The 12,571-nt window shown below is 45.3% G+C and overlaps 1 protein-coding gene across 1 annotated transcript; it reads right to left on the bottom strand.

Moving 5' to 3' along the window:
• Positions 1-1,942: 1,942 nt before the first annotated feature.
• Positions 1,943-12,125, bottom strand: LOC118795762 (MAU2 chromatid cohesion factor homolog). The gene is made up of 19 exons (XM_036554477.1): positions 11,853-12,125; positions 11,227-11,244; positions 10,800-10,865; positions 10,443-10,538; positions 9,839-9,933; positions 9,620-9,647; positions 9,208-9,363; positions 8,551-8,697; positions 7,753-7,843; positions 7,517-7,620; positions 6,878-6,955; positions 6,347-6,412; positions 5,576-5,659; positions 5,004-5,053; positions 4,613-4,690; positions 4,020-4,131; positions 3,553-3,643; positions 2,523-2,650; positions 1,943-2,181 (listed from the first exon to the last, which is right to left on the bottom strand). The coding sequence occupies exons 1-19, from the start codon at positions 12,084-12,086 to the stop codon at positions 2,107-2,109; spliced, it is 1,797 nt and encodes a 598-aa protein (XP_036410370.1). The 5' UTR covers positions 12,087-12,125; the 3' UTR covers positions 1,943-2,106.
• Between the last annotated feature and the right edge of the window lie 446 nt (positions 12,126-12,571).

The raw sequence follows: 12,571 nt of genomic DNA, 5'->3' as shown, positions 1-12,571 counted from the left end.
ACTATACACAAATGTTCTAGGTGGAAAGAAAAACTAAAATGGTACACAACATTTGACTTTTTGCAATATTTATACAAACTAAAGTTTTTGCAAATGAAAACAGAACGATTAATATAATATTGTTAACTGTGGTATACAAATATTAAAACTTTACAAAATTTAATAAATGGATTTCTTTGTTCAAACTGCAGAATTAAGCAAAAAGTGTATCTTTAGAAACAAAATATTGTTTAAACATGACCTGTACAGCTATTAAAATCTGTACAGCTAATAAAAGCAACCTGCATTGTGCCACCCAATACAAAAAATACAACTTCAGAATTATGAGAGTAAATGAAGATAGTTATGATATTCTGGAAAGGTGTCTTACAGATCTGATAGGAGTAAAAATGCCTACCAATAGTAAAAACAAAAGTTACTTTTTATAAAAAAGCTTTTCATGGTCAAGCAGGCAAGCTCCTCAAACACAGCTCCACAGCAACCACTACTGGTTACTGGAAGGATTGCATCTGATGAACTTGCAAATCTGAATGGGTGAGTAGGCAGGCAGCTTTGCATATGGACCATTCAGTTACACCCACATAAATACAAAAAAATGGCCTTTTTAAATTTTTAACTTGTCCTGACCTAAGAAATTATACTGGTTCTTGAGACAAACATGAATCCTTACACCCAGAATTTTAATGCCTAGACTGTCAAGTGAATGAATGAGTTTCCCAACACCTCCTCACTGAGAAGTACAGGCAGCACTATACTTGCATTAATTTTAAAAGTGAACCAGTGGTTAAAACAACAAGAATTTAAAAGAGAAACATAATCTGACTGAATGCGCTCGCAAGCATCCTCCAAAAAGGTGTCAGGCTACATAACCTGGGCTCTAAAACCGGGGCTCTAAAACATTTTCCTTCAAAAAGCTAGAAATAAGGTCAATGTAAATAAATTAAATTTGAGGCATATGGGTCTTTTCAAATCTTAAACATTTTCAGACATACTCATTTCTAAACCTGCCAAACGAATGACAACCATGTTCACCGACCGCAGTGCAACTGCAGCTACAACAGCAGCACAAAAAAAAAAAAACGTGGGGAAGATGAGGACAGCACTGCCATTGACTCATTTATATGGTTTAAGTGGTACTGAAATATTTACCCCAGTCCAACAGGGAAAATAATAATAATAACAATAACAAATATAGCAATAATAATAAAATGTAAGAGAGATCAGTGATTGCCAGAGATCAGTGTCTGTAGGTACTGTGTCATCTTGTTGGGCACTGCTCTGCTGTCTCCATGTTCCAGTAATGGCTGGCTGTTCTCCTGATGGCCCTGCACCCCCCTCCCCCCTCCCCCCGCCCTCCTCACAGGCAGCCACAGATTTTCCTGACCAGGTAGGCGGCTCGCTGAACTTTACACTGAAAGCTCTGTCGCCGCCACTGCTGAAGCTAAGCGTTGTCGTTCGCTGGCACGACTGTGAACATTCTTGCGAAAGGTGTGGTCTTAAGCAGAACATCGGCAGTCAGTGTACGAACACGGGCAGCACCGGAACCTCCCACTGGCGACCGGAACGAAAGGGACGCGGGAGCTGAGTATCTGGTCATTGCAGAGCATCTGTGACCCGCCCTCTGCGCACGCAGTTGCTCTGCTGGAATGTGTTGCTCTCCTCCTCCACACCTGTGCGAGAAACAGTCCGCTCCCGTGGAGGCCACGCCCCGCCCCACCCCGCCGCGACCACGCCCACCCGGCTGGGTGAGGTGGGAGCCACTCAAATGCTCTCTCTCTCTCTCTCTCTCTCTCTCTCTCCCTCTCTCCCAATCACTGGGCCAGCCCTCTGTTCCACTCTCACGTCCATCTCCACCCCAGTCTGTACACTCGCCGTAGGAGCAGCGTCCTGCAGAAAGCCACGCCCCCTCCCTCCCAGCACCCAGCACCCCCCTCCCCCCTCGTATATTCATTCTCCTGTTAGGGAAAGAACCAAAAGTCAGTGTCTATGGAATTCTGGATGAAGATGCGGCGGCTCCAAGTAGCGGAGCCTCTGAGTGTGTTTCAGGGCCTGTGGCCGATGGGGCTCTCTCTCTGGGTCACAGTGTTGGCTCTGGCCCGGTCGGGCTCACAGCAGACTGGCCAGGCTGGTGGTGGGGCCATTCTGGGCCTGGAACTGCACTGGGGGCGGGCCATCTGTCCACTGCCGGGAAGAGGGACGGGAAAAACGGTGACCATGGATGGTTTTACGAGAGGGAAAAAATACATTCTCTGATTAGCAATACCATTTTTTACCCCTTATCCACAAGGACTAACATATTTGGACAGATAACAGTACTGTCCAAAAACAGAATTTATAAAAGAGAGAGGGAGAGAGAGGAAATGAAAAAAAGAGAGAGAGAATATAACGAGACACACAGACAGACAAAGAATTAGATAGAGAAACACACACAGAAATACAGACAAGAGAGGTATGGCAATCAGAGGTTACAGACAGTATGGATGAGCCATGTGGTGCTCTGAGGTTAGAGACCAGTTACTCACGCTGATGAGGTTGTGCTCTGGGAGGCTGCAGGCAGCGATGTGGTCCTGCAGAAGCTGCTGGGAGAAGTTCTGGTGCATCTGCGCTGCCTCGTGAGCATCTATCGTGTTGCCACACGCCTTGTTCAGGTCTGCGCACAAAGCAAAGCGTCACCTTGCATTACATATTACATTACTTTACAGTCATTCAGCAGATGCTCCTATCCCGGGAAACGGACAGGTTCCAATTTCATCCATTTACACAGCTGGATATTCACTGAGGCAATTGTGGGTTAAGTACCTAAGGCAGCAGCGACCCTGCTGGGGATTGAACCAGCAACCTTCCGGTTACAAGCCCTGCTCCTTACCACTACGCCGCACTGCTGCCCCCTGTCACCCTCACCTTACTGCGCAGTCACAAAGTCACGCACAGCACGGCGACGGCACCTACAGCTGACGCTGCACTCTAGGGTCTGCGGTTTGCACTGGGGCCTTTGTCAGGCTTCCAGACAATTCTAAATATTACCCTCCTATTCAAATCCAAAGTCCAAAATATGCAGCTGTTCCAAACTGTGCTGTTGACACAGCACTGCTCAGTGTACCAGACTGCACTCGTAGTGGGGCTCAGCTCAGCGTACTAAACTGTGCTGGTAACACACTTCATCCGTTCTGCCCACACCTCATCCGTTCTGCCGAGTCCCTCGCTGTCTTCAAGAAACATCTGAAGACACAGCTCTTCCGCTCTCACCTGAGCACCTGAAACACTACCCCCTAAAGGAATTTCTCATGTCTCAAAACTGTTTCCTACTAAACTATTAAAAAAACGTAACCTAATGGTTTAACGCACCCGTTATTTCCACCAGCTAGCTTGTACCTTGTCTGGCCAACAGCTAAAACCTGGTCATGCAGCGCTTCTAATATCGTTGACTCCTTATGGTTTTTTGCTTGTGTTGTACTCTACCTCACTTGTAAGTCGCTTTGGATACAAGCGTCTGCCAAATGAGTGTGAACGTAAATGAAAATGTAACACAGCTCATCTGCAGCTCACACTTACCCTTCAGCAGGGCAGAGGACCACAGCTGCACTGACATGTCCGGGATCTTGCTAGCCAGCTGCATGGCTGGGACCACCATGTTATTGCTCTCCTGGAAGGGACACAAATCATTCCATTACAGGCATTCAGCAAACGCTCTCATCCAGAGTGACTTACATCAATTACAGGTTTTTACAAGCTGGATATTTTACTGAGGCAACTGTGGGTTAAGTACCTTGCCCAGAGGTACTTAACCCACAGTTGGGTTGTGGGGAGTCGAATCGGCAACCTTTCGGTTACGAGTCCTGCTCCTTAACCACTACGCTACACTGCCGGCCATTACACAGCTTTCAGCTAATTCTACACAGAGAAGGAGACGGAATCTGAGGGAACCAGAGCCTTCTTAGCAGCCAATTACAGAAGAGGAATGAGGGAATATTCTGGAACCTTGGCACAGACTCACTTGTGGGTGACACAGCCCTACTTACTCTGTGGTTTCCCAGCACATAGAATATGTGTCCCAGCAAGACCAGGGAGCAGGCAGTCAAGCGATTCAGGTCCTCAGCGTTGGACATTTTCAGAGTCTCTCGCAAGAACCGCCTGAAAGGAGAAATGGCAGGTGAGATGTACAGCCCAGCCCACTGAGGCAACCGCTTTGCACACGATGGCAGATATCAGATCTCCCAGGCCGGCTGAGAGAGACTGCAGTAAGGTCACGCTGCCCTTGTGCGTGTGTGTGTGTCTGTGTGTGTGTGTGTGTATGCGCGTGTGTGTACGTGAGACATTAGATGCGAGTGTGTGTGTGTGCATGTGCATGCACGTGAGTGCATGAGTGTATGCATGCGCATGTGTGTGTGTGTGTGTGAGTGTGATTGTGCATATGCGAGTGTGCAAGTGTGAGTGTGCCAGAGCGTGCGTGTGTGTGCGCGCGTGTGTGTGCGTGCGTGTATGTCTGAAAGTGTCTGTGTGTGTGTGTAAGTGTGTGTGTGTGTGTGTGTGCGTGTAAGTGTGTGTGTGTGTGTGTCTGTGTGTGTGCATGTGTGCGTGTAGCAAGCTGGACAAAGCAGCTCTGCGCACTCACTTCGCCTCGTTGTAACGCCCTTGGAAGAAGGAGAGAAGCCCTCGGATGTAGAAGGCGGCGGCGCGCAGACAGTGGGAGCTGGGGACACACAGAGCATGTGTGTGGTTAGAGCACGCTCACCTGGAGCTGCCCTGCCCGCCCGCTATCCCAGCCCCACAAGGTCACACCTGTCTGTTACAGCTCCCCTTAATTCTATGCCTGTACACATATATGAATATGTATGCCTTTGTCTGTGTGTGGTGTGTGCACGCATATACAAACACACGTATACGTTTACACGTGTGGAAACATGTTCTTTATTGGAATGATCCGATCCTTCTAATACAACACAGGGCAATGTATGGCCTTAGAAGCACTGAGCAATTCCAAGTCCAGTTAGCAGCGTTCTTACCTTACAGGAAAATTGTGATCCGGGTTTATTCTCTCCAGAAGGCTGTAAAGCTGTGAGAAGAATGACCTGGTGTCAGAAAACCCTTACGAAGAACCCATTATACAGCACACATATACTCTTCACTTCCACGGTCTCCGGCTAGACTGTGTCTGACTGAGGGCATGTCCAGCTTGAAAGAGTGGTGTATGAAATGCATAAAAAAATTTCTTTGAGCTAGACTTTATCTTGGCTGTAGTCTCACAGCTGTTTCCAAGAAGCTTTTACGAATTACTTTTCTTCTCATTATTCATGCACTTACCAGACGCCCTTATCCAGGGCAATGTGTTACACGGCGTACCTTTTAAGAGCTGGATATTTTGCTGTGGCTATTCAGGCTCAGTAGCTTAGTCAAGGATCCAAAAGCAATGCCTTATCCTGGAATCAAACCTACAACCATACAGAATCCCTGCTCCCCTCCCACTATCATACATTACTGTCCATCTTGGGAGCGTGTGTGCGTGTGTATATGTGAGTGTGTGCATTTGTGTGTGTATGTGTACATATATACACGTGTGTGGTCCAGTGGTGATCACCTCCTGGTGTCGGTTTCCCTCCCTGATATAGACGCTGGCCAGGTTTGTCACAATGAACGTCCACAGCTCCTGATGTGTGGTTAGCTGCAGGGGAGACAGGGGCAAGGTCACCCGTGACATTTTCTGAAAGGCCGTGGGTATGACAGGCTGGGCACAACATCCTGCACTCTTGCTGATTGGCTGCTTTACACACCTACAGGTAATCCATGTTACTGCTGATTGGATTATGTACATTGTGGAAACACCCACAAATACTAAGCCACAAAACACTTCACAAGATGCTGTACTATGGATACGGTTTCTGGTTCACAGCCAACATTGACAGTAGAAGGCAACTCCAGTTTAATTTTACAGCCTGACAGAATACATGCATAACCACTATGCATATGAAAACAATTATTAGCATCTTAACCTCCAAATAACATTTAATATGTGGCTTGAACTGGAGTTTGCTATTCAAGTCAGTCAACAAGCATTTGCGTGCACATGAACCAGTGAGGATGGAGTTAAGGGCTATAGACATGTCACGTACACATTCAGCAGACAGCCCTTATAGCACTAACTGACATACATCTGGCAGAGTGAGTCCAGCTCAGCTCATTTTCACAGGGACCCTGGGGAAAGCGTTTGGCTGAAGAAGCCCAGTGCATGAGCAGTCAATAGCTATTACAAGGATTAATCATTCACACCTATAAGGCGTCCAAACAAATGCCTTCCCCAGGGTTTTACACTCTCACAGGTGCAACCCAGGTGTGTCATCTCAGCACTCACCCGCAGCGCTGTGGTGAACTGGGCCTCTGCGTTATCCATGCAGTTCACAGAGATGCAGTACAGACCCTGGGGGAAAACAGCACAGGGCACACAACACAACACAGGTTTCACAGGGGCCTGGACACACCCAGCGCTTCCAGCTGACCAGCACAACTGCCCACTCACTTCCAGCTGACCACTTCCAGCCTGCACACTTAAAATTACACTGAAAAACAACAGAAGCAAACTGAGAAAGTGTTTTAAAGAGGTTGCACCCCACGGACGAGTCAATCTATTAATGAGTTTTGTTGCAATTTCTGTTTTTTTTTAAAAATATTATTTCTGCTCAAAACAATCCTCTAAGAGCTGGAAATAATAAATCACTGGTACATATTGGAAAGTACTGTCAGTTCTTCCATCTACTGCCTACTGTCTTACAGAGATGCAGAAACATGGGTCGATAAATGAGTCATCAAAAGCATTCAGATCAGGGTGAGTGACTTCCTGTACGGCAGCCCCACGGGGACAATCCCCGCATCCGGGTGTACTCACCAGTAAAGTGTGAAGCTGAGCAGCGTGATTGGAGAATAACCTCGGCGACTGTTGGCACAGTTGGCAGACCTGGGAGATCTGCTCAGAGAGAGAGAAACACCCGGCTCAATAAGGACTCTGTGTATACTGTGCTGCAGCACAGCCAGCTGCTTTCAAACACACTGCACTTGTGTCTGACAAAGAGACCTCAACGCTGTAAACGCAAACAACATATGCATTCCAATTTGTAAGAAAAAATATATGAAAGTCAAACACAAAATAACATTTTGCGCATTCTTTTCAAATCCATGGCATGCTGTAATTATTAGGAAATCTACTCTTAGGATATGTTCAATTTTGAGAAGATATAATTACACTTTATTTTAAAGTTACTGCATGCTTTGGATTGCATTCAGAAAATGACTCTCTTTTCAGACTTCCATATAACATAAGCAAGCTAGTAAGACTGCTGTTTTGCTGCCCCCTATGACAATATTGCTTTTCCTAGACTCTTTTTGTGTTTACCAACATTGGAACAAATTCAGCATCTACACAGAACAAGTCAAACATCTCTAGAAGAAGGTGACATTAAGGAATTATTTCACCATAACAAAACGCCGCAGTGGAAGTGGAAGGCAGGACGGTTCTGTCCTCACAGACCTCTTGCAAAGCTGTTGCCTTGTGGCCGGTGACTAGCCGACACATGATGATGTGCTCCAGCAGTATGACTTGGAACGAGGAGAGGATGGCGCTGCAGTCCAGCACTGGAACAGACACAGACACAGGGGACAGGCTCAGCGCATGGCAGACTGGCACATGACCGCATCGGAATTTAGAGCCTAGCCCTGCGTGGCGCCATTGGCTACTGCAGACAGAGAGGGGTGAGGTGCACTCACTTTTTAATTTTTCTAATTGCATGAGTGCTTTGTCTGTGTATTTCTGCGCCTTCTCCAAGTAGCCAGCTTGCATGGAGTGCATGACCGTTACCTGGAAAACATACAAAGAAACAATTACATCAGTCACGGTAAGTATGTGCAGACACACAGAAAGTATCCTTTTTATCATTATCTTTTTTTCCCCAGACATAACCTTTATTGAACCAGGTAGTCCCACTAAGGTAGAAAAATCTCTTACAAGTGAGGCTTGGCCAAGGTCAATATAAATTACTGTCCTGATCAATGGAACCCCGGAAAAGCTTTAAAATACTGCATTATCTTTAAAGGATAAACAATATAATGCTAACATTATCCATCATGGATAAAATATCTATGGAGTAGTGGAGAAGAGGATCTGGAGGCCTGAATTGTGACAAGAGGGGCATAACAATTCATTTAGCAGGGATGGGTCTGAAGGGGGAAAAAAAAGCTGAATTCATGAAAAATATTGCTGTGCCTCTGTATGGAAAATATCATCTGCAGATGATCTATGCGAGGGCGTTTACAATATTTTAGCTTGCAGTGACAAAACCAAGGTTGAGAAACACTGTCTAAGGATTACTTGAGAAAAGGGAAGTTAAAATGACCAGTGCCCATATTTCTGGCAGGAGATCCTCGGCAATTCTTTACTGAGCCAATGGTATAGCCAGGAAATGTGAATAAAAGTGACCAGTTCTTTGCTGTGCTGGTTCCTGTTCCAGCTGTCCGCCACAGGTCAGACTTGTTGTTAGGGGTAACAGTGAGGGGGGCGGAGCTCACCAGATAGACCAGCACACACATGTGCTCCTTGGGTAGCCAATGGAAAAGGTCAGCAGGGTTGCTGGGTAGGATCTCGTCATCATGGAGTGTGGAGATGGTCTGAATGCACTGTTGCAGCTGCTTCAAACATGGCTTCACGCTTTTCACCTGCCCAACACACGTGCACACACAGACTCACTGTGAGGGATAAACTAGTGCTAGTCATATGATGTACTGCAGGCGATCAGCCAATCAGAACTCAACAGATGTCCACATCTACCTTTATTGCAGACAAAACACATGCAACAGAATGCATTCATCAGACACCACCTTTCTGTTTTTCCCTAGTGTATTTTGGATTCTGTATTCTAGTGACTGATATATTGCAATGTACTTGTCTTCCGTTGCCTGGTCAGGTTGCACAAGTTAACTTGTGGTAGGGCTTGAATGGTGTTTTGCTCACACCCACTAGTCTGTGAGTGCTGTTAGCCTGGTCTGACACTGTTGCTCACTTAACTTGAAAGGATACACTTATGTTCTACTGTGCTGGAAGTCACTCTGGATAAGAGCGTCTGCTAAATGCATGTCAACAGTAAGCAGAAAATTATGTCCATTTTGCAACAGGCTAATTCCTCAACCACACTGCTGTCAATCGCAACCAAGAAGAGCCAGCCTTACCTGTCCTGCATCCAGGTAGTGTGTGACTTGTAGCACCAGGAAGAAGACCCTCAGGGACTCCTTCTGAATGGGGTTTCCCTGCCAGTTCTCCACTATCTGACCGCACAGCGTGAGCAAGGGGTGCACCTCCTGTAGCTTCCGCTCCATTAACAACAGCTACACACAGAGCACATCACTGTCAGCAAGGAGCCACTGAACACTGCCTTCACACACACACACAACGCAGCATCACTGCAACACATCTGAGAGAGCGATAGATATTTAACACTGCCATCACACTCAGATCATTTTCACACTGTCATTACACAGAAAAATCAATGCTGTCACCAGGACAGAATTCTCTTCTAATTAAGCACTGATTTAACATTTGTAAGTTGGGGTGTAATCAATTCCCTTAAAATGAAAAACTTACCATTCCCTTACTCAAAAGAAAGAGCGCTCTGTAAAAGAAACAAAAAAACCAAAATCAGCATAATCATATATCGAAAGCACAACACTAGTTTTTAATAACATAAAAATAATCTGCTATACCAATAAGCTCAATGTCTACATGTAAAGGTTAATTAAGCCCATCTTGCTTCATTATTCTGATGAGTTGCATGTAAAAGAGCAGCAGCTGATCATGCCTTACCTGGTGTATTCAGAGCCTACGACCCTTGCATACTCAGCACCCACACCCAGGAGGTCACAGGCAGAGACCAAGTCCTTCTCCAGGGTGTGGAGTTGCTGACAGGAAGAAGACAATGAAGATAAAGATGATTTGGCAAAACAAGAGGCATTCCTGTTCCACTTTAAAAATTCAAATTTTAGGACTTTCTTTTTAAAAATGAAGTCACTCTCTTTACTGCTGCAAATGAAAATTGTTTTACTTCTCCTTCTTTCCACGTTAGTAACAGAAATATCCCAGTATCCCAGAAACTGGGACACGAATGAGACATGCAAATTATTTTTGATTATTGGGAACACTGGCCTTTTCCTTCAGAAGGTAAGCTACATATGACAGCAATGTGCAATGATGCAACTGTGGGGAAAATTTGGCTTGAGCTGACGGCTAACAAGCTAGTTTTGATCTGAGAAGCAGTTACATCTTTCATCGTGTCCCTCACACTGTACATTTTGATACACCCTGAGTGTGTGTGTGTGTGTGTGTGTGTGAGAGCGAGAGAGAGAGAGCGAGAGCGAGAGCGCTTAAAGAATGAGAGCCTACAGGAATGCAGGGGCAGTTCCTGACTTACAGCCAGTTGAAACAGCAGTCGGCAGTGCCAGTAAGGAGTCTGCTGTGAAATCTGGATGGCCTTTCGCAGCAGGGGCTTCGCAGAATCCACCAGATTCTTAAAAACAGCCAGAAACACAGAAACAACACGCTGAGCTTTGGTGCCATACACACATTTGCTTGACAACTTTAATATTAAATAATTTATGTGTAAAAAGAAGATGTCAGGGTGTGGAAAAAGCATACTCTAAGTATTCTGCAGCACATAAAAGAACATCTTTACAAATCCAAATAAATTAACGTGCAAAATCCTTCAGTAAACATTAGCAAGATAATTACCTTGGCAGAGGTGACATAGTGGATGGAATATAACACTTACCTGCTGACAATACAGTTCTGAGAGAAGACTTGCAGCCTCAAATTTAACATCTTCAAACTGTGGGACGTTACATTTTTTGTCAAGGAAAACTGTCAACATAAACTCTCACCCATTACCTCATGACTGCTAACCATTAACATACTGATGTCATTAATTACAATAGTTATATTTAACGTCCAAGTCGTCTTGACCTGGTAGTTCACACTGAAATGCAAATTAATCTTCACTCATTGACATTCCATTATAATCATCACTGAAATAACAAATCTTCTTCATCTGAGGTGAAATTATTGAGTTAGTAGACATATGAGAATCTTGCAATAAATGACAAGTATCCTGGTGTGCTGCCCATCACACAAACAGACATGTGGAGTTTTCGGGCGAGATTGCGGTCCACCATCTCTTCAGTCATGAATGAAAAGGATATTTGTTGTGATATGAACCACTGAAAAACAAGAAGAAAATAAGATAATGTCGGGAGGTCCATCAAATTGTAATATGCACACGGATTCACATGAAAAAAGAACCGGAAATGACAAGGAAAACAATATTTCAATTAGATTTCTAGGGTTCACAAACCTCAATTTCATAGCAGTGATTCGAATACATTCAAAGCTGGCTGTCTGCGTTTACAAAACTAAAAATAAGAACCTATGTGGTAAGTCTTTTCGAATATCAAACCTGGTAACTTTTTTTCTAAAAGTGAGCTTAATAGTGAAAACCCAAAGGCATGAAACGTTAGCTAGCTATCTTACTTTGGCCGGCCGTTTCCAATTGTCACAACAGTAGTTAGCTAGCAAACTAGCTAGCTAGCAAATTGCTATGCTAATTTGCAGAGCAGTTATAGGAACATAGCTAGAAAAACATATGGCTACGCATCACTGGTCGGCTGCACCTGATGCAATCTTGGATACAATGTTTTACGGGCTTGTTTGGCAGCGGCTCAACATTCACACAAGCCTTTGCTGGTTTCGCTCCGCTTGCTACAGATGCGGCCTTCTCTTTCCCCCGTCTACCGCACACATCCCCGGCCTTTCCCAGGACATTCCTCACCGCTTTTTCCAGGTGGTTCCGGGCGAGATCGCTGTTCTTGGTGTGGTGGTACAGCACCGAGCCGAGCTGGAGGTGCGTTCGGGCTTCGACCCTCTGCGGGGGCTTGAACTGAAAGACGGCCTGGAGACAGTGGACGCAAAGGCGAATCTTTGGGGGGCTCGAAGTACGGAAGTGTTCCGCGAAGCCGAGCAACGCTAGGTACCACGACTCCGGGGCCTCTCCGCCAGACGCCATTTTGCCGATAACAACAACAACAACCACCACCACTGTCGCTGTTCCATCCCCGCGGGGTTTCAGCCTGTGCAACGATAACACAACAAGAGCTGGGGACGAATGGTTTCTCGGGAGACGTAGTTTAAATTATAATAGTATCACTATACTGCTTTTATACGAGCTCTTTCAGTGGAATCAATTTTACAACATAGTTTTGCATTATTCATCTTATATTTCAATGTAAGCTTTTGCTATTGCCTGTATGACGCCTGAATTCAGCTTGTTATAGGTACTTGTACTTTCCTGTCTTTAGGAAAGGTGGTCTCCCACTCAACGGTCTTTCCAGCAAAGTACAGCTAAGCTGGCCCTTTCATTTTGTTCCCTTTTCCACGTTTTTTTCCTTCTTCTTTATTGTGCCTCGTGTTAGATTGTAAACCAATATGCAGCGTGCATCAGTGTTGCACTCTTGGTCCTCATGCTACATTTTACATGCATTTTTTACAAAC

The sequence above is a fragment of the Megalops cyprinoides genome, chromosome 20 (genome assembly GCF_013368585.1).
Source record: "Megalops cyprinoides isolate fMegCyp1 chromosome 20, fMegCyp1.pri, whole genome shotgun sequence".
NCBI lineage: Eukaryota > Metazoa > Chordata > Actinopteri > Elopiformes > Megalopidae > Megalops > Megalops cyprinoides.
Note: the sequence above shows the minus strand (reverse complement) of the source record. Positions and strands in the feature narration are given on the sequence as shown.